Here is a 25,516-nt window from a genome sequence, read left to right on the forward strand (position 1 = left end):
AAGTAAATGGAGGAAGGCAGGAAGGAAGAAAATAAGTAAACTGAAGAAAGAAGGATGGAAGGAAAGAAGTAAACGGAATGAAGGAAGGAAGGAAAGAAGTAAATAGAGGAAGGACAGAAGAAAATAAATAAGTAAAAGGAGGAAGGAAATAATTAAACGAAGGAAGGACGGAAAGAATGAAGGAAATAAGTAAACGGAGGCAGGAAGGAAGGAAATAAAGTAAATGGAGGAACAAAGGCAGGAAGGAAATAAGTAAATGAAGGAAGCAAAGAAGGAAGGAAATAAGTAAACGGAGGAACGAATGGGGGAAGGAAGGAAATAAGTAAATGAAGGAAGGAAGGTGGGAAGGAAGGAAACGGAGGAAGGAAGGCTGGAATCAAGGAAGGAAAGAAGGAAGGAAATAAATATGTAAACGGAGGAAGGAAGGCGGGAAGGAAGGAAATAAATAAGTGAATGGAGGAAGGCAGAAAGGGAATAAGTAAAGATTGTACGGACAGAAAGAAAAGGAAGAGGCTGGAAAGAATGGGAAATGGATCCTTTCTTCAGGATAGAGAGAAGGTAGGATGGTGGGAAGGAAAAAAGAGGAAGAACTGATGAAAAACAGTGGAAGGAAGGAAAAAGAAAGGATGGGTGGATAAAAGAATGGAAGATTTGGAATGAACTACAGAAGGAAGAGATAAAGTAAGGGAGGAGGGAAGAACAGATGGAGGAAGAAAGGAAAGGGACAAATGTGAAGGACAGACTGAAGGATGGAGGACAGAAAGCAAACAGGGATGAAGGAAAGAAGGAAGGTTAGAAGAAAAGCAAGGAAGGAGAACGAACGGAAGGGTGGATGGATGAAAAGAAGGAAGAAGAATCGAGAAAAAGTACAAGTGCAGAAGGAAGGAATAAAAGGAGAGGAATCAAGAAAGATGGTGGATTGTTGGAAGGTAGAAAAGGAGGAAGAATGGAGGGGCAAACTCAAGGAAGTGATGACAGAGAATGAAAGGATGGAAGGAAGAAAATGGCAAATTGGACAGAGGGAAGAAGAGAAGGAAAGAGAGTGGAGAAAGGATGGAAGGAAGACCAGAGTCCGGTCACGTGACTCCGGTCCCTCGTTTTAGCGTTGCCGTGGCGACACTCGAGTCTTGTGTAGTGTGTGCCAGCTTCCACTAGAGGGCAGTAAACGAACGTCACTCACTTCTTGCCGCTGCTGCTGCTTCTGATGATGATGACGACGACGTGTAGCAATCAAACAATAATCATAATAGCCTAGTATTATTATTATACTATTTATTATTACTTTATTATTAGGGCTACATTTAACAATGCATTTTACATTTCAGGGAAATCTCAGTGTTAAAAACACATTTTAGCATTCTCAGGTGATGATAAAGATCCCAAAAAATGTTGCTGTAAAAAACAAAAAAAAATCATGGTAGCAAGATAACAATTTGAAATTTCAGCAGGAAAGTCGACCCCCTTAGTCAGAGGGGCCCCCAGAGGGCCAACAGATGTCATAAAAACCGCATATCCAATGTGCAATGACAATTTGACCGTCTCAAATTCCCTAAAGGGGCCCCGCTAGCCAAACTGGCCCCTCCCCCACTTGTTGCGCAGAGTCACGTGCGTGCGTGCGCTAGCATAAACAAATAATAGTAATAGTAATGTAAAAATATACATGAGATTCTCCGACAAGATTGAAAAAGGAAAGAAAAAAGAGGGAGAAAAATCTTGAACATATAATAACTGCTTTTGCACAAGCCAAATCAAGGAAGCACCACTTTTATTTTACAATTTTTTCACATTCTCAGTGTTATTTCTTGACACCTAAAAGTGTTATTTCCTTCCATTTTGGGGTGTTAATTTCTCACAGCGTTGTTGTTACTTTTAAGCACAAAGTGTTATTTTCATTCCTTTTTTTTTTTTGGGTGTTAATTTCTCACAGTTTCAGTGTTACTCCTTGGCGGATGCAGACAGTGGGACTCGAACCTAGCACGTAGCACTTGCTGGACAACGACACTAGCATGTACGCCACGAGCTAGTACGTTGGTTGCCGCAAAATTCTTCCCGCACGACTCGGTAAATTGCCGGTAGGCTACGGCAAAATATCCACTTTGTTTTTGGTTTTACAGAAAAATAATGAACATAAATGACACGACTCATGAAAAGGCGGAAACTTTTTGTTTTATGTCTCACACGCTTTTTCTACGAACAAAATAATTCAAGAAGTGTATAATTTCATCCTTACCTTATAAAAGGCAATAATCCAGACCCAAGGTTGTCGTTCAAATCCAGATAGAAACGCAGCCTGGAGTCAATGAGTTTGACTCGCTGAAATAACTTTTATAGCTTTTATGGCTTTTTCTTCACTCTGAGTGTTCAAATAACAGCCAGTAACTCCAAATAATTAACACTACATTTTTAACTCCATGTAACGCTACAGAATTTGCTGTGCGCTGGAATGAAAAACTTGAGCTATTGCATTGAGGTTTGAGGAAATGATCCCAGTCGTGTCATTAGAAAACGCTCCAGCTCATTCCCAACAAACAGAAGAGGAACACAAGGCAGTTGCCATGCGCGTGCGGGTCAAACGTGACATTGGATGGCCAGCGTGCGTGCGTGCGTGCGTGCGTGCGTGCGTGCGTGCGTGAGACGTGATGCGAAGCGCTCCGTTTACAACTTAAGGCGGCATCACATCTCCTGGCCTGCAGTTTGCGTGACGTCACGGCCGTTGAAAGATGGCCGTCGCCATGACAACCGCCTCCTTTCCCAGCCACCGCGTGCGTGAAGTGCCGCGCCCGTCGGGACCGGCAGGTGGCGCCACTCGGTCCTTTTCTCCTCCTCCTCCTCCTCTCCAAGAACGTTCAAAGCTAAAAAGAGGAAGGACAGATTGAAGGAAGGAGGGAGGGACAGAGGGAAGAACGGAAGGAAAGACAGACAGACAGGTGTCTTCTTGCAGTGCTTGAACTTATGAAATGGACTATTCAAGTTAACATTGTTTAGCACAAGGAAGGAAGGAAGGAAGGACAAAATGAAGGAAGCTAAGAATAGAGTAAAGAATAAAGGATGTATTTAACGCTCCAGTTATGCTGTGGGTCAAAATGACCCACTTTCAAGTTAAGGAACAATTTTACCTTTGCGCTATCAAATTTGGCACCAACAGAAATGTAAAAAAAAAAAAAGGTTTGAGATATTTGCAAGGGACAGTGAGCAGATCCCGGGTCAAATTAACCAAACATTCACATCAACAGACTATTTAATTTCCACGTATGTGCATTGAAAACGGTTAACAATAAGCTATAACAATGTTTATTCCGGGTCAAATTGATCCATAGCAACATCTCATTGACAAACAATTACAATTGTTTACTTTGACATTTTCAATGAATTGTTAAATGTTTATCAGAATGCTTTTGGAACTGGGTCAAATTGACTCATTTTCAGAGGTGGCGAATCCAGGTCCACAAAATATAAAACCCTGCCACAGTTTGGCTTTAGCCCCTGATGCTAGCTAGCTAGCTCCCTAGCAGGTAAACAAGCACCGTGGGAGCTGGCTAGCTAGCACCTGGGGCTAAACTGTGGCACGGTTTTTTACTTTTTTGACACCTCTACCCATTTTTTGGCGATTTGCTTTTGATGAGAGTTTAGCTTTGACATCTTTTCCTTGTGTGTGTCGTCATGTTATTGTGCACACCTGTGCTCGTCAAGCGGGTCCCTTGTGTTCACCAATCAGCTCCTTCAGCCACTTGTCTTGTCAAGGTGGATTTCAGTTTTCAGGTTTCTTTCGATCCTTGCAGCTTCATTGTTTGTTTGCTTGTCAGCGGTTCTTGGCCAAGTCAAGTCAAATCTTCCGAGTGTTTGTTTGTTACTCTGTATATGCTTTTTGGACTTGAGCTGTTATTTGGATCATTCCAAAGTGCCTTCTTTTCTTTCATTTCACTTTTTGTAATGGAATACTTTTTGAGTACACATCAGCATCGCCTCCCTGCTTCCCTGCACTCGGGTGTTCATCCTTGCCATCCTGTGACAGTAAGTAGGCCTAATTCCATCCCCGCTGATATGAAATGATATGCAGGACCAAGGACCGCAAAAAAAAAAATCACATTCTGAGTGAGTTCTTGCACGTAATGTCGGTTTGCTGTTCGGCAGTTTTGTGCTGTTCGGCAGTTTTGTGCCATTGAGTAAGAAAAAAATTAATAAATTAAAAACTCACAGGAAAAACCAGGAAAGTTTTAAAAAAGTTTTCAATTCACTGCAGTCTTACTTTTCACCAGGAGAGGGCGCTCTAGCGAAGCACTCAGCCCAATATCCCAGCAATTCGTCGCAAAAGCTTCATGTGCTCATCATGAGCAAAAAGTGACTTCAGGAAACGTCACCGAGTCAACGGAGCTGGTGACCAAACTACCCACCTGTGCTTGCGACCAATCACGATGCGGGAGGAGCATGGGCGGATTTCCTCTTCCTGTCCAAGACCACGTCTCACTTTCACAACTGCACATGTGCTCGTGCATGTGCTCGCGCACGTACGTTGACTTGCCCCTGGAGACAAGCGGCCTACATTTCCATTCCCGCCATCAAACGTCGTCTTCTTACGCAAAGCCGCCATCGTCGCGCCAGGCGCTTGCAGCCTGTTGCTAGGCAACAAGCCCCGGAGACCCACCGGCTGCAGCAGATCGGTCGCCAGCAAACCGCTTGACGGGGGCCGACGCGACCGGTGGAAATTGTGGAGGCCGACGGGCGCCTTCATTGAGGAAGAAGCAAAGCCGAGAGGAAGGAAGGACAAAGAAAAAAAGTAAGAAGCAAAGGATGAAGGAAGGCCAGTGGGGAAAGTGGAAAGAAGGAAAGAAGTGAGGTAGGATATGACAGAAAGAAGAAAATAATGCAGCATGGAAGGAAGGAAGGCCCAAAAGAAAGATGGAGAGAAGAAAGGAAGGAAAGAACAAAGGACAGAAGGAAAGAGCGGAAGGATGAAATAAAGACAAAAAAAGAGATATGGGAAGGAAGAAGAAGGGATGAAGGAAGGACAGAGGAAGCAGCATGGAAGGAAAGAACGAAAGCCAAAGGGAAAGTTGGAGAGAAGGAAAGAACAGTGGGAGGAAGAATGAGAGATGGAAAGAAGAATGGAGGACGGAAAGATAGAAGGGAGAAAATAAAGCAGCATGGAAGGAAGGAAGAAAAGCCAAATTGAAAGAAAGAAAGAAAGAGGGAGGACGGATGGATGGAAGACAAAGAAGGAAAGAGGAAGGATGGAAAAAAAGGAAGGACGAAGGAATGAGGAAGGAAGGAAGGAAGGAAGGCAAGGAGGAAAAGTTGGAGAGAAGGAAAGAACAGAAAGAAGAATGGAGGAGGAATGAGACAGAAAGAAGAATGGAGGACGCAAGGATAGAAGGAAGAAAATAGTCACATGGAAAGAAAGAGAAAGTCAAATTGAAAGAAAGAAGGGGGAAGGAAGGAAGGATGGAAGAAAGAGGAAAGAGAGGAAGAATGGAAAAAAGGAAGGACAAAGAATGTAATGAAAGAAGGATGAGGAAGGAAGGCCATAGGGAAAGATTGAGCCATAAGGAAGGCAGGACGGAAAGATAAAAGTAAGGAAGAAAAGAAGCACGAGACGAGAGGACGTGACAGGGTTTGTTTTCCCTCCATCCACATGCAAACTCCTCCTACCGCTTCCACACCTTCTTCACCTCCATCCATTCATCCTTCCTTCCCGTCTAAGCCTGTTACTAGGCGAGAGTGGCTGCCGGCGTTACCTTAGCAACCAATGATGAATCATGATGCAGGAAGCCAGCGAGCCAATCGCGCAGTTTGGCCTTGCTGTGGGGGCGGAGTTATAGGTTTGTCCAACATCAATGCTGACACCACCTAACAATGCTAGCGGTGCTAATAATGCTATCAGAACTATAATGCTAGTTAGTGCTAACAACAATTCTAGCGACGCTAACAGTGCTGGCAATGCTAGTGGCGCTAAATGTGCTAACAATGCTAATGTTTCTAACAGTGCTATCAGTGTTAACTAGTGGCGCTAAATGTGCTAACAATGCTAATGTTGCTAACAATGCCATCAGTGTTAACAATTCTTGCAATGCTAACAACTCATCAGTGCTAATTCTGCATTCCAAAGTGGGAAGTGGGAGTTTTCTGACGTCAGATGAAGAAAAGTGCACTGGAACACCTTTTGAACTGGGAGGTCCAAGTTCCGAATTATCCCCAACTTCACCGACCAGCTTCAATCTGACGTCACTCAACAATGGCGACCTCCATGCAGATACAAACTGTGAATGGCAAAACATAATTTACAAGATTTTAAACAAATATTTATTTATTCATTCATTGTATTTATTGTTACTTTAATTGACTGTAGTTATTTGACATAGTTTCACGTAACACAACGTGATTTGGAATGGCTGCCTTAACCAGAACAACAAATCGAATCGGCCATCTTTGTTGTTTACATTTGCCTCAAACCTTTTGAGATCTAAAATGGGACAATCCGAATGGAATGAATCCAACTTCCCACCTTCCATGAATGCAGCATTACAACACTAGCATGCTATCAGTGCTAACAATGCTAGCAACACTAACAATGCTATCGGTGCTAACAACACTAGCGGTGCTAACAATGGTATCAGCCCTAACAATGATTTCAATGCTAACAATTCTACCGATGCTAACAATGCTATCAGTGCTAACAATGTTAGCGGCGCTAACAATGCTAGCAACACTAACAAAGCTATCAGCGTCACTAACAGCGGTATCTGTGTGTGACTCTCGACAATACATTGGAAACACCCACCGTCGGCGTCCTGCGTGAATGGACGAGCTGCGTTGTTACGGAAAACACAAAACAACTACAAAAAGTCAATTTGGTACTTCTTTTTTATTACGACTGTTCCACCATTTCAACAAGTAAACATACAACTTTGAAACTTCAATTTCTTTGTCTTCTGTGTTTTTCGGGGACCAGGAGCGAGCGCCGCCTGCTGGGATGAAGACACGCGGTTGCCACGGAAACGCACGCCAGCTTTTCCCCACCGGACCCAAAAGACGGGACCGGCACGCACGTGTGAAGGAAGGCCAGGACGCGCGACGATACGTACGTCACCACCGCGCATACGTCATTGACATGTGGTGAAAAGTTTGAGGACACTTTCTCATTCAAGTAGCAAGACAACGTGTCCTCAAACGTTCAGCTCCGCACGCGTGCACGTGCATGTAGCCGACCTGCACATGCGTGTGCACGCAGGGCTTGTAGGAGGTGAATGCGTGACGGATGACGGGTAGCAATCAGAACAGTTGCCATAGAAACAAGCTTTTTTCCTCTTTATCATTTGGCATCCAAAACCTTGAGACGTCCCAGTTCTGATGTCTGCTCTCTTCTTTGTTGAACAGAACCAGATCAGAACTAATTCAGAACCAAATTAGTCGCATGCAGACCAGTATTAGAGTAGTAGCAAACTACAGTAGTGCCAGACCAGGGCCAAGATTGAACCAGACTTCTTCCACACTAGTCCTGCACTAGAACCTGACAAGAACTACACCCAGACTAGTAACAGATCAGTACCAATTTACATCCATACGTATCCAGGTCAGGTCCAGTCAAGAACCAGACTAGAATCAGATCGGCACCCAAATCAAACTAGTCCAGAACCAGATTAAGACCAGACCAGAGTTAGTCAAGTACTAGACTGCTATTAAACTGGAACCTTATCAGGACCAGACCAGCCAAATCAAAACCAATTTGGAGCAAGACCAGAACTAGACTAGAAACTGACCAGTACAAAATTAGAACCAGACCAGTCGAGTACGAGGGTAGACCCAGACTGGACTAACAGACCAAAATTAATTTAGAACCAGATTATTCACATGCAGAGCAGGACTCGACTAGCGCCAATTGGCTAACTACCAAATTAGAACCAAACTATTACCAGACAAGGACCAATTCCGAACCAGACTACTTCCAAATTAATCAAAAATCGGCACCAACCAGGAGCCTGACCGGAACTAGACTGGATATAGACTAGACCAGGCTTGCCCAATCTGGGTCCTTGAGGGCTGGAGTCCTGCAGGTTTTAAATGTTTATGTCTTCCAACACACCTGATTTGAAAGATCAGATCATTATCAGCCTTCTGTAGAGTTTGCTGATGAGCTATTAAAGAAATCAGGTTTGTTGGAGGATGGCAACATCTAAAACCTGCAGGACTCCGGCTCTGGAGGACCAGGATTGCGGAGGCATGGACTAGACCCAAACCAGAACTAGACTAGACCCAGGTCAGGACCAAATCAGACCCAATTTAGAACCTATCTGGTCCGGGATTGTAACCTGACTCAAACTAGGCCTAAACCAGATTAAAACCATTCCAGAATCGGATTGTGATCAGATTAGAGTTACGTGGAGTACTAAAGATCAGGTTCCAAACCAGCGTAGAAATGTTAGAAAACAATTTGTTCCGTTTGTTAGATTTTTTTTTTTTTTTTAGTACAAAATCTTTATTTAGGAAATCTTTGACTATTTTGGAGCTATTTGAAGAAAGTTTTTGTGAGGGGGGCGTGGCCAAGGTGATCATGTGACAACGTGAGATGACGTGCGGGCAGCTGGCGAAGTTCATCAGAACAATATTAATCATAATTTGCATCGGGGGGGCTCCGGTGTTGCTCCGGCAGTTTTGTGGGTGGTCATTCTTGATTCTCGTTGTTATTGTCCAAAGTGGGCGTGGCTTTCCCGTGGATGTGCACCAATCAATCTTGAGCAACGACGCTTTGATCCTTATTTGGTGCCTCGGTGGCATCTTTGGGCGGAGCTTCAGGGGCCGCCGTCGAGTTGGGGGTCTCCTTAGGGGTCTCCTTAGGGGTCTCCTTCGGGGTCTCCTTAGGGGTGTCGCCGGCTTTGGGGTCCGCCTCAGCTTTGGGGGCCTCAGTCTTTTTGGCGTCGGCCTCATCTTTGGCGGCGGCCTCCTTGGGGGCGGCCGCGGTCTCCTGGGCCTTGGCGGGTTCGCCGTCCCTTTTGGGCTCAGCGTTGGCCTCTTTTTCCGGCTCCTTTTCGGTGGGTGTCACTTCCTTGGCGGGCGCCGCATCGTTGGCGGCGGCGGCGGCGGTCTCGTCTTTGACGTCCTTGGCCGCCTGGTTGTCGTCAGGAGCGGAACCCTCTGCCGCATTGGCGTCCTGCTCTTTGGCCTTGTCGTCGTTGACATTGTAGCCCTTCTTCTTCTTGCTCAGTTTGCCTCCCATGGCGGACGGACCTCGGGCGTCTGTGCGCACAACGACAAATCAACAGCGTGATTGGGTGCGTGTTGCTAGGAGACGTGTGTGATGTGGATTAAACATAATGTTCTGTAGAAATAAAGTTTGATTCGATTTGAAAACCATGGGACAGTTAGGTGGCAGTCATGTCATGTGACGTCAACATAACATGTAACAGACGTGACAACGTGTAATGTCAAACCTGTAACAAACGTGACAATTATGTGATGTAACCCAGTGAAAAAAATTTGGGGGAAAACATGCGTGACAGTCGTGTGACAAAAACTTAACATGGAGTAAGCATGTAACAAATATGTTATGTTGTTATAATCCCGCCACGCAAACAAGTGAAAACATGACAAATCCCGTGACAGAAAAAAAAAAGTGACATAAATGTGACACAAACATAACGTGTAGTTAACATGAGCATTATGTAACATGGAGTCAACATGTAACAGACATGACATAAAACAAACATGACAGTCGGCTGATGTAAACATAGCATGTCATAAATATGACACAAAAGCATGACAAACCTGACAGTCATGTAACAAGACAGACTTAAATGTAAGAGGGAACAGACATAATCATCAACTTTTATGACAGTCGCGACGTTAGCATAACGTAACAAAAACATGTAACGTTTATCGTGATCTAAACATACAATTATGTGACACAAATGGAACATGTGATGAACATGGCAATCACATGGCAAAACGCGCGGACCGTACCGGTCAGGTGGCTGCGCCGCCGTCGCACGCCAACACACAATGGCCGTCTGTGTGCGTGTGTGCGTGTGTGTGTGCACGCTAACTGACAACATCCAGTGGGAGGGGCAGTCAGGGACATCTTTTACCATAACACTGCATAACTTGACTCAAACGTTGTCACACACGGCACTGAAAAAAGTACGAAACACTCTCATACTCTACAAAAGGTTCTAACACGTCAAAAACGGATTTCTTCAGGTACTTTCAGATTAGGCATTTTGTGAGAACACACCTTGATGATTTTGAAAATGCGATACCTGATAAGCTGGATGGGTGTCGGTCCCAGCGAGTGTCAACTAGAAATGCCGTTTCTTTTATATACGATCATTTGAAGATGGAAGGCATAAAGAAGGACGGGCAGAACGAATTAGGAACGGTAATAACAGAAGAGATTTGGGATAAGAAATCTGTTAACAATTGTTCACTCAACGCTAGCCATCGCTTGATTCAATTGAAAATCCTTCACAGGCTCAAGCGACATAGAATTTTTCCCAAAGTGTCACCAGTGTGTGAAAAATGCAGCCGAGCACAGAGCACAGGTTGTTTTTGCATTTTGCCCCAAAATGGAGGAACTTGGGCTTGACATATTTTCATTGTATTCAAAGGTTTTTGGGGTTCAGTTGGGCACCAGATCCTTTTTCCGGTTCTACTGGATGCATCTGAAATGTCTAAAAAAAAAAATATTACAGAATGCACAGCAGCGCCATCTTGTGTCCTTTCTGTTGTGCAGTGTGTGTAATCCTGTTGCTTTGGAAGGGAAAAGATACAGCAAGCTTTTAAAGCGTGGCTGTCACTACTGACACCTGGAGACGATTCCGTACGTCCTTTGTGAGAGACTTGAAGACTTTGAAAAGATTTGGAGACCGATGTTGTCATTCATAGAGAGAATGGATGCTTAGTAATCTTGATCTATTTTCAGGAGCACTCGGGGGATGCGGGTTTGGTTGGAATTTGTTATTTTGTTACGTTTGGAAAATGAGACGCAAAAAGCCTGTTGGAGAGTCTGTTTTGTCTCACAATAAAAATATTTGAAAGGAAAAGGTTTTAACACTCACGGAACACTCACACATTACAACAGGGCTCTCACACACACTAATGAAAAGCATCACAAAAAGACTCTTGCACTTTACTGAAACACTCTCACACATTTAAAAAAAGGCTCTCACACTCACACTAATGAAAGGCACTACAAAAAGACTATTGCACATTACTGAAACACTCTCACATTTTATAAAAAGGCTCTCACACACAAAAATCCTCTCACACACTACAAACAGGCTCTCACACCCTACTGAAACACTCTCACACATTACTAAAAGGCTTTCACACACACACACACACTAATGAAAGGCACTACAAAAAGACTTGCACGTTACTGAAACACTCTCACACATTTAAAAAATGCTCTCACACTCAAATTAAACTCTCACGCCCTACAAACAGGCTCTCTCACACACTACTGAAACATTCTCACACTAAAAAAAGACTCTTGCACATTAACTGAAACACTCTCACATGTTATAAAAAGGCTCTCACACACAAACACTCTCACACCCTACAAACAGGCTCTCACACCCTACTGAAACACTCTCACACATTACTAAAAGACTTTCACACACACACTAATGAAAGGCACTACAAAAAGACTCTTGCACATTACTGAAACACTCTCACGCATTTAAAAAAGGCTCTCACACTCAAATTAAACTCTCACGCCCTACAAACAGGCTCTCTCACACACTACTGAAACATTCTCACACTAAAAAAAGACTCTTGCACATTAACTGAAACACTCTCACATGTTATAAAAAGGCTCTCACATGCAAACACTCTCACACCCTACAAACCCTACTGAAACACTCTCACACATAACGCTAGCTAAGAAACGAGTTACTTTTCTCGTGATTTTACCACGGTGTTTATTAAATATTGCGCACAAGCAGAGGTGGCAAAACCAGGTCCAGAAAGTCACAATTTGGCTTGAACCCCGGGTGCTAGCTAGCTAGCTAGTTGCCTGGCTAGCTCCCATGGTGCTTGTTTACCTGCTAAGGAGCTAGCTAGCTAGCAAGCATCAATAGCTAAAACAAAACTGTGGCAGGGTTTTTACTTTCTGGACCTGGATTTGCCACCTCTGTGCACAAGTAATACACATAAAAAATTAAAATTAAAATTAAAATGCGAAAATTAATACTGAAACTAACTAAAACTAAGCTTCTTTTTTTTTAATAACTAAAGATTGGAATTTTCAATTTAGTTTTTATTTCATTTTGAGTTTTTTTTTATTATTAGTTTTCAGGGTTAGTTTTTATTCGTTTTTGTTATTTAAAAAAAATGCTTAGTTTCAGTTTAGTTTTACTTAGTTTCAGTTTTTTGTTTTGTTTTGTTTTTTAAATGTGTATGACTTGCGTCATACCATTGAAGCTCCCTAGCAGGTAAACAAGCACCATGGGAGCGAGCCAGGGAGCTAGCTAGCTAGCTAACACCTGGGATCAAAGCCAAACTGTGACAGGGTTTTGACTTTCTGGACCTGGATTTGCCACCAGTCGGCTTGTGCGCAATATTTAATAAACACCATGGAAAAATGAGAAATCTACTTCAAATCACATTTAAAATCATCCATGCATTAAATTAATTACCAAAGACTAAAAAGAAAATGTTTGCTATATTTATAGTTTTGTAAACATAAACTGTAGTTTCAATTAGTTTTCTTTTTTTTTTTGTATTTTATTTCGTTAACGAAATTGTTTTCTTGAATTTTTGTTTTCGTTTTTGTTAACTACACACACACACACGCACTCACACACACCCACGCACACACAATCGCGCCATCCCCCGCCCGGCAACATAGAGCCAGCAGATTTCATTGGCTGCTGCTCACCTGACGATTTATTCAATCTGTATTCTCGTTCGTCGGGTCGTTCATTCGGCTGTGTACTCCCATCTTGGCCAGCAGGGGGCAGTATAGTTCAGTCACGCAGACAAAGGAAGAAGATTGTCTGTGTTGGCGTTAGCCGTTTCTCAATTGTCCTTTCTTGCGTCCTTGTGTAACATCATGAGTAAAGTCGCAACCCAAGTCCCGTTCCAATTGAAAGTACGAATATGAAGAATGAGTACTTTGGATAATTAGAAGTACTATAAGATGACAGTTGTCGCCAGGATCACGAGACGGTGCTCGCCATTCTTGATGTTGAGAAACGGTTTTGTCATGTTCTCACTAGTTGGGTTTCCATACGCCTTTTTTTATTCGAATCTTCAACAAATATGAAAATGAAACCGAATGGAAACGCTAGATACGGGACCTAAAACCGCCACCTACATACCAATTGTTAGCATGTCAATGGGCTTTTCCATTGTGTTAGCATTCAGCTAACTAAACCCCTGATGAACTCATTCACTCCCAGCCATTTTCACTCTGTGTTCTATTGCTATAAAAACATGGAACCCACCAAAAGAAAGTCTCTTCTTTCTATCTGTTTTGCAGCAATTAGCATTAGAATATAGCTAAATTCCACAAATCTGTTGAAAACAGTGGAGAAAACGGCTTGTTGCGACATGGCCCTGGTTGATCTCTTATACTCTGCTGCCCCTTGCTGGCCGTTTTTCTAATAACTACTATTCTTCAAGCGTCCTTCCTCAGTTCAGAGGCTGCATCAAAGTCTTTTGTATGCTCTAGCATTAAAAAAAACGAAACATAAAAAAACGTATAAATACGTTTTGGGACAATGGTAACATTTAAAATGGAATGTTTTGGGGAGCAAATTAGTTAATTGACGGCCGGGCCACCCTCAAAAAGAGTTGCAGAGCAGACGGCACAAAATGGTGACGAAAAACTCCACGAAACTCCTCAACATGGTTCAACATAATTCCTTGACAACAAATGGCCGACATAACGTGGAGTAGGCTGGCATGCTGCGTTTGTGGAGTGAAATGTGGAATAAATGAAGTCATCCACTGGAACAAGCAAACGGAGAAGACGCGTGAAAACAATCCAGCGCAACGTGACGTCAATGGTCGGCCAGTGTTTAGCAAGGTTAGCATCGTTAGCATTGTGACAACTTTGTGGTATCAGCTGTGTTTGCGTGTGTGACAATCCCATCAGGCGTCTTTTGTTCTTCGCTCCAAGCGCGCACACACTGATAACAAAAACGCACGGGAACAACAAACACGGCAAGAACGCATGATTCAAAAGTCCTTTTGTTTTTTTTATTTTCCGTGGAAATACTTGTGGTCCTGTGTTGTGATATATGTCATCGATGGGATTCTTGCTCGTGTGTTTTTAGGCAATCAAACCTCAAGTGCAATCTGTTGGGACAAGGGACGCGTCTAATTCCTAGTGATGGGAAAATGAAGCTTCATGAAGCACTTGTGATATTTTTTTGACTCCCCTAGATGGTGCTCTTGGTTTAAATATAAAGGCTAGTGCAAAGGAACTTGATTACATTTCCACTGCATCTTTCAACCAAGAGTGGCATCTCGAGGAGTCAAAAAATATTACAAGTGCTTCATGAAGCTTCATTTTCCCATCATTACTAATTCCTGCTCCAGTGTTCCGATACGAAATCTGGGATCTGTCTAATTTTTTTTTGTCGGACTGCCGCTCCTGTGTTCTCTTGCAACATGTGGAATCGGTCAGATTCCTGTTCCAAGGTTTTCTCGGTGCAATAAGGATCAGTCTAGTTCCTGCTCCAGTGTTCTGTTGCCTCAGATGGGATTGGTCTAATTCTTGCCGGTCCAATGTCCTGCATTGCAACATAATAGATGGCATGTTTCTAATGCCCGTTTCTGGGTTTTCTTTGGACGTACGTATGTGATTTTTTTTTCTTTCTATGGCAACAGCTCGGATTGGTCTAATTCCGTCTCTTGTGTTCTCTTGCAACATATGGAATCGGTCTAATTCCTGTTCCAAAGACGAGGCACGTGTCCACCGAGGACATTCGTCTTCCTGCCGTCTCGCTCCCGAGGGATCCATTTTGTGGATCAATGACGCCGGCGGCTGCTTCTGATCCCTTCGCCATCCTCGCCGCCATCTGTCAGCCTTCCCCCGGGCGCGGATGCCGTCAATCGATATGCCGGCAAGACTTACGGCGTGGAATGGAGACTAGAGATGAGTAACGTTGGAAAATGTTCACAATGGCGACGGAAAATCGACTCGAGCAATCAGCTGGCGCGATCATTCTACTTCCTGTTTTGAGATTTGATGCTGCTGGTTTGTCGTTTTTGGAGGATGCTTCTTGATTCGCGTTACTGCAAAGATGGCCGAATAGAATCGCTTGAGGAAATTATTTTACACATTTGGCATTATTATGACACATGAAAAAGAGAATGTAATTGGTTGCATAGTAAATAATGCAAATATTTACAATAGTAAATCACAAATGATTTTGTGAGCAACAAATAAATAAATTTCAAACAATCAATAAAACAAAGCAAAACATGGTCAAAATTGTTTATTTGACTAATATTTCATTTGATGATTTAGAATGAATCATTTAATGAGACCATTTGAGTGTGGTAGCGTAATTAGCATTACGGGTAACTTATGAATAATTAACCAATTTTATAATACAAATAATTAGAATTGGAAAATCTACAAGCTAGGTCAGGCCAACTTCAATACAAAGTAGGATGCGCGATCATGCTATTTTCAACCGATACCGATATCCCAATCATTTAGAAAGTGCCGATAACCGATAAGTAAGCCGATAATTATTTGCAAAGTGAACTTGAATACAAATTTCCAGTCCAACTACAAGTCTAACATGTACAAATAGATTGAAACAATGCGAAGTGACATTTTGTTGATATCTCCAGTAACTCATTTTGAGTTTGGCAAAACAAAACAGTCAGGTTTGGAAAAATGCAACAAAAAACCGTGAGGGTAACATTTTGGGGAGCATGAGGCATCTTCCGTCAACACGAGGTCGCGCGCATTGTGACGTCACAAATATGCGACACTACCATAGGAGAGGGGAGGGGTGGAGGCGTTGGGCACAACCACAACAGATGGACCAACGTGGCATGTCGATTATTATGGGCGGATTTCTTTATGATCTGGTTTATCTGTTTGACGTCAAATTGGTCGCTACTGATATTATTGCGCATCCCTAATTCAAAGTCAAGTCAGTCGTCACGATTGCTTCCGATAACTTCAAAATAAGTCCTTGCCTTCCATGGACACTTTGACTTGTTTTGATGTGATTTTGTTAAAGTTAACCCTCGTCTTGCATGGAGGCCCAACAGCCGATGTGGTGGCTCGCTTGACGAGCTCATTGGCCGCGAGTCGGCCAAAAACGCGGGTATGTCGGAGAACTGCCCACTTCAGTGCTCCGGTGCTCATTTAAGAAGCATGCCGACATTTTTATGCGCAACCTTGATAACAGAAATCATTTTTCTTTCGCGGTCACAATCCCGATTGTTTCTTGGCCTTGAAACGGGTGTCCAATCGCATCTCGGTCACTTTTTGGTCGCGCCGAGCTCAAGCAAAAAGCCCGACGAGCAGACGACGAGACGGGTCGCGGCGGTGCTGAACTCCAAATAACCCCGAAAAGATGAAGAGGAGGAGGAGGAGGAGGGGGGGGGGGGGTGACACACTTCCTGCAGCGCAGCGACGACCCACTGACGACCTCACAGGTTTTCTTTTTTTTTTCACTTACAATGAAATCATCCAGCCAGCGTTTTTCTTTCTCTATGTATTTATTTTAGAGGCGTCAAAATTAGTGTGTTGATTTGGAGTTCATTCAAAGTTCCTTTAACGCACCTAATGAGCGTTCCTTACTTGGAAAGTCTGTACTGGGGGAATTCCAGTCGCAACGCAGCAGACTCGTCCACGTCCATAAATGTCATAATAATAAATGCATATATTTATGGAGACCGGGGTCAAGTTGTATTTTACAATCTTAAAAATGTGCAAGTTGCTTGAGCTGTCAACAATGTCCTACAAATGCAATTATGCCATCTAGTGGCAGAAAAAGACCTTAACATAAATCAAAATCACATCATCTTTTTAATTGTAACTCAATTTTATGAATTATGAAATTACTGTATCAAAGACTAAAAGATGCAGCGATATTTTTATTAGTTTACATTTTTTCCACTTTTATGTTAACCAGAGTATGAAAAATATTCTATTGTACATTTAGAACAGATATCAAATTTGCGATCAATCGTGAGTTAACTATTGAAGTGAAGCGATTAATTACGCTTAACAATCTTAATCGCCTGACACCCCTAATTTATTTATTTATTTATTTTCCCCCCATGGTGCTCGTTAGGGTTGCCGGTCCAGCTGAGTAGACTGGTCGCTAGTCATTGTCAGTGTCAGGGAACGTGTTGACAAACGACAGATTGGTCGTCAATTTCAAGGTTAGTTTGCGTGTGAAAGACAAAAGCAGCTAAATGCTAGCTTTGAAGCAGCCGTCTTGTGGGAATTAGCATTTTTTGATATGTATAAAGTTGCTAATGGCTAAGAAGATGACTAGCGTGCGAGTGTCGAGTGTCGGCGGCGGCGGCGGCGGTTGACGGGCGTAACCGCCGTGCACAAAGTCAACAGAGATGAGAGAGCAGCAGGTGAACGTTATTATTGATCAACTCCAGTGTAATGTTGACTTTTATATGTGGCGTTGCCGTGGCAACGCTTACCTGCTTTTTACATTCTGACAGTCACGTCAAAGGAGCTTTCCACCAAAATATATTTAAATCCATTGGTTTCTCAAAGTGACAATATCATTCAAAACTAGACGAAGTGCAATTTCTACAGAAATGAAAGCTGAATGCTAAACTGAATGCTTTGGAATTAAATTGAAAGATAAATTATGTGGAAATGACACAGTATTAATTTTAGTTGAAAGATAAATGAATAAAAAGAACACTTGAACCCTGAGGCCTGAATTTGTGAAGCAAGTTTAAATGTATATGGAAAAGTGGAATGAATGAAATATCCAATGGAAAAATGCAACAACAACAAACAAAAAAACACTCAATAGCGCCACCTAGGCATGCAGTACCATCCGTTCATATATAAATAAATAAATAAAAATCATTACAACATATATTAATTTTCTTCTTTCTTTGCTGATATGAAGCAAACGGATTCTTTGCTCTAAGACGTGCGCACACTCATGGATGACGACGAGGCACGCAAAGAGGCAATGTCAGCCCGAAGGCCCAGACTACATTTGCGTTTTTTTTCCCCCATCCTCGTCATTTCTCTGTATGACTTACACTCACGCACACCCAACAATGAGGCACACTAAAGCAGCCGCACAATCTTTTTTTTTTTCACTCTCCTGCATTGTCTCACACACTCATGGCTGACAACGTCGCACTCTAAAATGGCCACCCCAGCCTGAAGCCCCTCTCCACAAGCTGGCCTTCATGTTGTACTTGAATTCCAAAAATGTTGACTTCACTCTTCGGCTTTTTCACTGTGCATGCACTCACAACCCACAACGAGGCACTCTAAACTGCAAATAGATGCATGTAGCTTTGAACGTGTTTTCATCTCTTATCTTCACACATATCTCTGAAAATACTATTTTTTCACTTTCATTTCATTTTTGCTTTTGAAAACGAGCGCCTCTCTTTTGGCGGCCATGTTTTTATGGTAAGCAGAATGTAAACAGGCGCTGTGTTGGGCTGTGGGGATGTTTTTAAAAGACAAAAAACTTCCTGGCAAATAAACCCGCCCGGCCCTTGTGGAACCTGCCGGGTGAGAAAAGCATTCCCATTGTTCCCTTTTGTTTAATCGTGAACAATCATTTTTCTTTTATACGAGCGAGTGAGCAGTCGCACATTTCTCAACAAGGACTATACGACAGATGGCGCTCACAGCGAGAGGCGGTGCTGTTGCATTGGCGCCAGACCTCCTGCAAGGCGGGACAAAAGCCTGATGGCGCTTCCAGTTCTCTAGCTAGACTGGAGAATGTTTTTTGTTTGTTTTTTGTTTGTCAGACTTTGGATAGTTCCTTCAAAAGTCGGCCTGTAGGGATCAAGGTTATTTTAGTTAACGAAAACTAAAGAAAAAACGAAAACTAAAATTCAAAAAACTATTTCGTTAACGAAATAAAATCAAAACGAGAATGCTTTTCAAAAAACAAAAATCGGATCGAATCACGGATTTGAGTCACGGATCAGATCTTTTTTCGGATCAGCAAAAAAAAAAAAAAGTAAATAATACTTTGTCTTTATTTATTTTGTAAAGCGCTTTTAGCATTAAATAAATAAAAAATCTATTCAAAATATCTAATATAGCCGTTTAGGACACACAACTTTTAGGTGCGATATGAGGCAGCAACATTCTTATTTTTAAATGGTTCATGTGTAAAATAACACGGTTTGAATGGCTTAAAGTTGTCCTTCAATAATTTAAACAGCCAAGTTTGACATTTTGAGTTGAATGTTTTTCTTTTTTAATGGAAAAATAAAGACAAAGTTTTATTGATCTTTTTTTTTTTTAATAATGAAAAGACAATTGAATGCATATTCCCTTCCTTTAAACATGGAGAGCGAATTACAAAGTAGCGTTGGTCCAGAATATTGAAAAATAATTGAAGTAAGTTGTCAAACTTACCTTCCAGCACGACGCTGAAGTTGTCTCCACGGTCGCGCTCCCGTCAAATCATCTTTTCATCGTCTTACCAGCCGGCAGCCAAGACACTCTGTGGTCATGCTAACAGCTAGCCGCTAGCCGCTAGCCACTTACGTCGGAGACTTCTGCCGTATCATAAAATGATGGCGTGATTAATTAGCGGTATCTTAGCGTCCTAAATTAGCGATTGAACGTGAGTTAGGGTTGTGTTGATGACGGTCGCAACGACAATGTCAAGCAACTACGATACAGAAACGTCGAAAAGGGAAGTCAAGCTAGCCATCGCGCTACGACGTGGGCCAACTTCAAAGTAAAAATGGACTAAGGCTATTTGCAGTGCCGTCAATGTATTACTGTATTTGGTCAACTTTATTTTGAAGTTAGGCTTAGCGTGTTACGTTGAGTATGTTTCAGCTTCCTTGACATGTCAGAATGGTATCAACTGTAAATTGCGCACTTTGTTTTTGTTTTGTTTTCCCCCACCAACCAATTTGCGGATCAGGCGTGATCCGATCCGTGGGGCGTGATCCGAACCGACCACGGATCAATGATATACCACTAATATATATATATATATATATATATACACACACACACACACACACACATATGGGCATGGATAGGTTCCGATCTGACGTTGCCGTACAAAGCAGGAAGTTGTTTCCTATGCTAATGTCGCTAATGCATCAGCTTGGTGGCAGAGCGTATAAATAAATGTGCCCGGCTAAACTCAAATCGTCTCTTTGACTTCCTCAAGTGTTTATCGGCGTGTTGCGCCTTTTACGGACGTTTGCTTTATCATTGCCACATGTTAAAACAGCAGCGGACTGCACGTCATCCACTCAATCGACTTCCTGTCCATTCTACTTCCTGTTTCAAGCTCGTCACTGCCCGCTTCCGTCTTGCTGTCAAACTCGACAATGAGTAATCGTCTCGTTGGGAAACTGCAGCAGAATTGAGCAGACTTTTTTCTTGTATTTATATTTTATTCCTCACACTTTTTGTCCTGCTACTCCTTCTACATTTTTCAATCAATTCTCACCATTCCCACTTCAACATGCTGCAAAAATGTATGCAACGTGTGCTTGTATTTTTCTCATTCCGAAAGTTCACAATTTTCCCAAAACTCAACATTTTTCAACTCAAAATTCCCCATTCGTTACCAATGGCGGCTTCCACGTTGCACATTTACATCGTTGCCATTTGAAATTCAAAACTTTCAGCTCCTTCAATTCAACTTGAGAAGGATTTTCAACATTGTGAAAATTCATATACGGCAAAAATATTTCACCGTAACATTCCTAAACTTTGCCAGTGAAAAATCAGCAATTGATAAATTCTGCATTGATCACTTCTTTTTTTTTTTGTACATTCAACACACACCATAAATTCTTCCTATTCAGGGCTAATATTTTTCTCAGTCCAAAACATTTTTCCACCAAACATTCAAATCTTTCACTTTCACAAATTTTCATTCAGCTTTGACATGCAGTTTCTCCAGGAATGGCATTCTGGAGTTTACAATTAATTGCATAAACAAATGATTATTTGAATAATTGATTCATCTGTCCATTATTGAATCAATTTTCCTTCCTTTTATTGGAAAACAGGAAACTATTTTAAATTGACAATGCAGAAAATGCAAACACAAACATGAGCTGATAATAATTCTGACTTTTGTTTTGCTAATTCACTTACTTTAAATTATAGTGAAAATGTACTTCATTACTGTGTTTAGCATTTCATTTCATACAAGATATTTTTGGGTTCATTTCAAATATATTGCATTCTAAAACAAATTAAAAGAAACAAAGTGTTTAAAAAAAAATAAAACAATCAAAGCCGCTTTTGAAACTATTTAACTAAACTTTGTTTTATTCAGTCATCATTTTCACAAAACTCGTTGCCGATGTTTGTTCAATGTTACTTTTTGTTATTAGCCTTTGTTTTTGATAACTAAAATAACAATGGGCTGAAGAGCTACATTGACTTACAAGCGTGCTCATGTCAAGAATCAAACCTCCTATGTCAAGGTATTTGGTGGAAAATCCTTTAGTAGTGATGACGCACGCGCGCGCGCGCGCACGCCCGCCCGCGCCCATCTGCAAATGTGTATCGCGGTGCCTGATTTTTTTTTGTTTTTGTAAAGATGTATTTATTAATATCACAACAGTAGGCCTATGCATGTCTCAACCGATCCGCGCGCTGCTGCCTGATTTTTAATTAAGATGGATGCCTGTGGATCACGTGACCAGCTTGTCATGTTTCTGCACACACACGGCTCGGCAGCAGGATGAATGAACAAGAGCCAATCACGTGACCGCGGCGCTGCCGTTACCATGGTGATTTTGAAGGGGGCGGGGGGGGGGTTGTCTGGCCGATAACATGGTTGCCAACGTAACCTGCTGCTTGAACGTCAACAGGAAAATTGCAAATAAAATTGAAGAAAAAAACAAAGCCGAGAGAAAAACACAATCAATGAATCAAGCTGGCAACAACGGCAATACTCCCCATCAGTCATTTTTATAATTTATTATATTTAATTTGTTATTAAATCATTAATATTATTATTTGTTATTTAATCTATATCATGTATTTATTATTTATTTTATTTATGTATTATTTAAAAATAAATAAATGGGTAAATATGCAAATGCTGAGGAGCAAACACATGCATGCTATCTTCAAACGAATAGAGAACGGCGTCATTTGATCAATAGCGGTAAAGACAGCCACTGATTTTCCAATCAATTGGATTGATTTGAATAACTGCTCGTTGCTATCATTCAAAAGGTAATCAGTCTTTCTAAGAAATTCAAAGGTCACAATTTCACATTTCTAATGCCAAAATGTCCTGATGGATGATTTGCTAAACGGCAAATTGTGGGAATTTTTTAAAATTCCAATTGCTTGAAAAGTCCTTCCCATGAAAACAAACATTTACACACCTTGTTGCATCTTATTCCTGCCACTTTTTCAACACGCATCTTCTTCCACAAAATATGTCCCACTCACATCAGTCCAATAATTCATGCCATAAGTGCTAGCATGTTTCTCGTTCCAAATATTCTCGGTTTTCTCCAAATTCAACATTTTTCATCCAAAAATTTGCCATTCATTCCCAATGAGGCCAAATTTCCACCATGGTTTGATGGTCCTTCATTCCAATGGCACATTCAACATTACGCTTTTACATCTTTGCCATTTGAAATTCAAATCATTCAGCTCATTCCATTTGTCTTGGGGACGATTTTCCATTTGCCAAAAATTTCTACTCACCAAAAATTCAACATTGCCATTAAAATACCCACCCAAAAAACTCCTTGTTAATTATATGACATTTCATTCATTCACATTGTCACCATTTGAAATTCTAAACTTTCCATTTATCCAATTTGCATTCTGGTTGACCCAAAATTCAATATTTTCCAAAATAAAACGGCCACAAAAAAAATCATCATTCTCAATGACACATACAAGAAAACCATTCCCATCATTCAAAATCATTCCACTTTTCACTAGTCACATCTTTTTCACTTGGCATTTCATCTTTCACACGCAATTTCTCCAGAAATTGCAAATGTTTATTTGTTTGTGATTTTTGTCCACTACACCTTTTATCAACTCTTGTGTTGAGAAGACATTCACGTCGGACTGCCATGAAACGTATCTCGTGATAGTTGTTACCATTACTGCTTCAAATTTGAAATCATCAATAACTTTTTGAAAACAGGACTTTAACTCATTCACTGCCATTGACGGCTATAAACGTCAAAAATTCATTTGACCTATTTCTTATTAGTTTAACATTTGTTTCCACTTTTGTTAACAAGAGTAAGAAAACCTAAAAAATAATTTTATTGTACATTTAGAACAGATTAATTGTCAATTAACTAGTGAAGTCACGCGATTAATTATGATTACAAATTTTAATCGCCTGACGCCCCTAATTTTAAATCTTTTTTTTTTAAATATAGATTCATTGACAACTAATCAATGTAGTTATAGATAGCCTACACCTTACAGTGCCCCTGAACACATCATCAGTGAAATTAAGAGAGAAACGTTTTGATAACGGATTAAGAATATAGAGACATTGTTTAACTTCCAATTTCAGGCTCTCAAAAATAAATGTTCTTTATTTCTATTGGCCTCTGTCAAATAAAACTGATTAGCTTTGGGTATTTTCAAAGTAAGACATTTGCAAACAACTGCTTTTAATTGGGAAAACAATGATTAACATTTTTGATGATTTTTTTGGTTATAATTTATGAGATGAATGATTCATAATCAATTTTTTCGGGCATTTCGTGCACTGTCAAAAAAAAATTCGGGGGGGTTGGGGGAATCCTGTTTTTGAATTAAGTAACGGAAATGTAACAATTTCCTTTAATCCGATTACTCTGGGGGAAAAATCGGCAAATTAATTAAGAAAATGATTAGTTGCAGTCAATTTGAGAGATGTGCTAACGCCATCTAATGCTGGGGGGTCTGAAGCACGTGCATTGCCTCAAATTCCTGCTCGTATCTCAGGATCCAAAAAAATAAAATAAAATTGACCAAGACTCTTTTCTTAAGGCACCACTGTGTTCAAGAGTACAAAAAAAGCATGCCAATTATTGACCGACTGTCATTTTTGCTGATTTTGAATTCAAAGCAGACAGACAGACTAACCAATCAGAAGCCTGCAGCCAAGAACAATTATTTTCACATGCACACACGCACACACGAACGCCTTCACAAAAGGATCCCTGTGTGTGTGTGTGTCTTCCCCTGGAGTACCCCCCCTCCCACCACCCCATTTCCCCCCCATCCCGCCCCCACCAGGCAAGGTGGCATCTCTCACATCCACACCCTGCGCACAATGCGCATGCGCGCTCCCGCAAACAAAGGACCGCTATACAGACGGCTATAAAGTTGGCGTGGGCGCGTGCGTGTTGCTCTCCCACCGACGTCGAACACGGCAAAGATGGATGACAATATCATAAATCTTAATTGATTATTATTTACTTAATTTTTTTTTTTTGTTATGTGAATGATTGCGAGTCATTCACTCATTCCCGATCACTAAAAATGGATTTTGAGATGCACTATTGGTCCACTAAATGTTTATCCAGGACCGATATGTATGATTTTTTTTCCCCCCACAATATGATTGCAACCTATTCCTCCCACAAGCGGGAGCGTGTCAAGCGCGTGTCCGCCCCTCCACCAGTACGCGGCACACGCCCCTTTTTTCACGCTCGTGCACGTTCCCTCGTCGAAAAGGAGGAAAAAAAGAACAAACTCCAACAAGAACCACATTACTCGAGCAACGTGTGTAATGTCATAAAATGTCGACCCCCGCCCTCAATGTGCGATTTCTGACGTCCACGTTTCGGTCGCGCATCTTTTGTCTGGCGTGCACGCGGCGCGCGCTTAAGTCACAAAAGGCAAAATGCGTAAAAGATGTCCATGAAGATGACGATGATGATGATGAAGTCAATTAGGAAGAAGGATGGCGGAAAGAAGGTTACCTTGTAAGCGGAACTTGTGAGCGGGTCTGCCGGCTGCTCTTCAGTCTGCTGCGTGCGTGCTTGTGCGTGACGCGCTGGGCTCGCCTTGGCACGGCTGCGCGTGCGCGAGGCTGCGCACATCACACGCGCAGGGGCGTCGTGCATGTGCATCTGTTGAATTCAATCGGCGAGAGAGGCAAATCATCATTTTTAAACACACGCACACGCACACACGCACGCATAACAATAGGCCGTTTATAATAACTTGGAGTCATATTGCTGCCATAGAGAAATAAGAGTTCATTAAATTAGAACGTGGTCAGCTTCATGACACACTTTACTTTGTAACGTGATTAGTTTCACATTTTAATTTGATACATTTAACGTTAAAGACAAGAAATTTCACGTGATAGCGTGTTAGGTTTCATGTTACGCGATTTAATGT

At 41.7% G+C, this 25,516-nt stretch overlaps 1 protein-coding gene across 1 annotated transcript; it reads right to left on the bottom strand.

Annotated features, from left to right (window-relative positions):
• Positions 1-6,840: 6,840 nt before the first annotated feature.
• Positions 6,841-25,240, bottom strand: basp1 (brain abundant, membrane attached signal protein 1). Its single transcript, XM_086090650.1, has 2 exons — positions 25,093-25,240; positions 6,841-9,228 (listed from the first exon to the last, which is right to left on the bottom strand). Exon 2 carries the CDS (start codon positions 9,206-9,208, stop codon positions 8,720-8,722), a length of 489 nt encoding a protein of 162 aa, XP_085946776.1. The 5' UTR covers positions 9,209-9,228; positions 25,093-25,240; the 3' UTR covers positions 6,841-8,719.
• Positions 25,241-25,516: the final 276 nt, after the last annotated feature.

Source organism: Leptonotus elevatus, chromosome 1 (genome assembly GCF_054856555.1).
Source record: "Leptonotus elevatus isolate MCC_2025b chromosome 1, RoL_Lele_1.0, whole genome shotgun sequence".
NCBI classification, from domain to species: domain Eukaryota; kingdom Metazoa; phylum Chordata; class Actinopteri; order Syngnathiformes; family Syngnathidae; genus Leptonotus; species Leptonotus elevatus.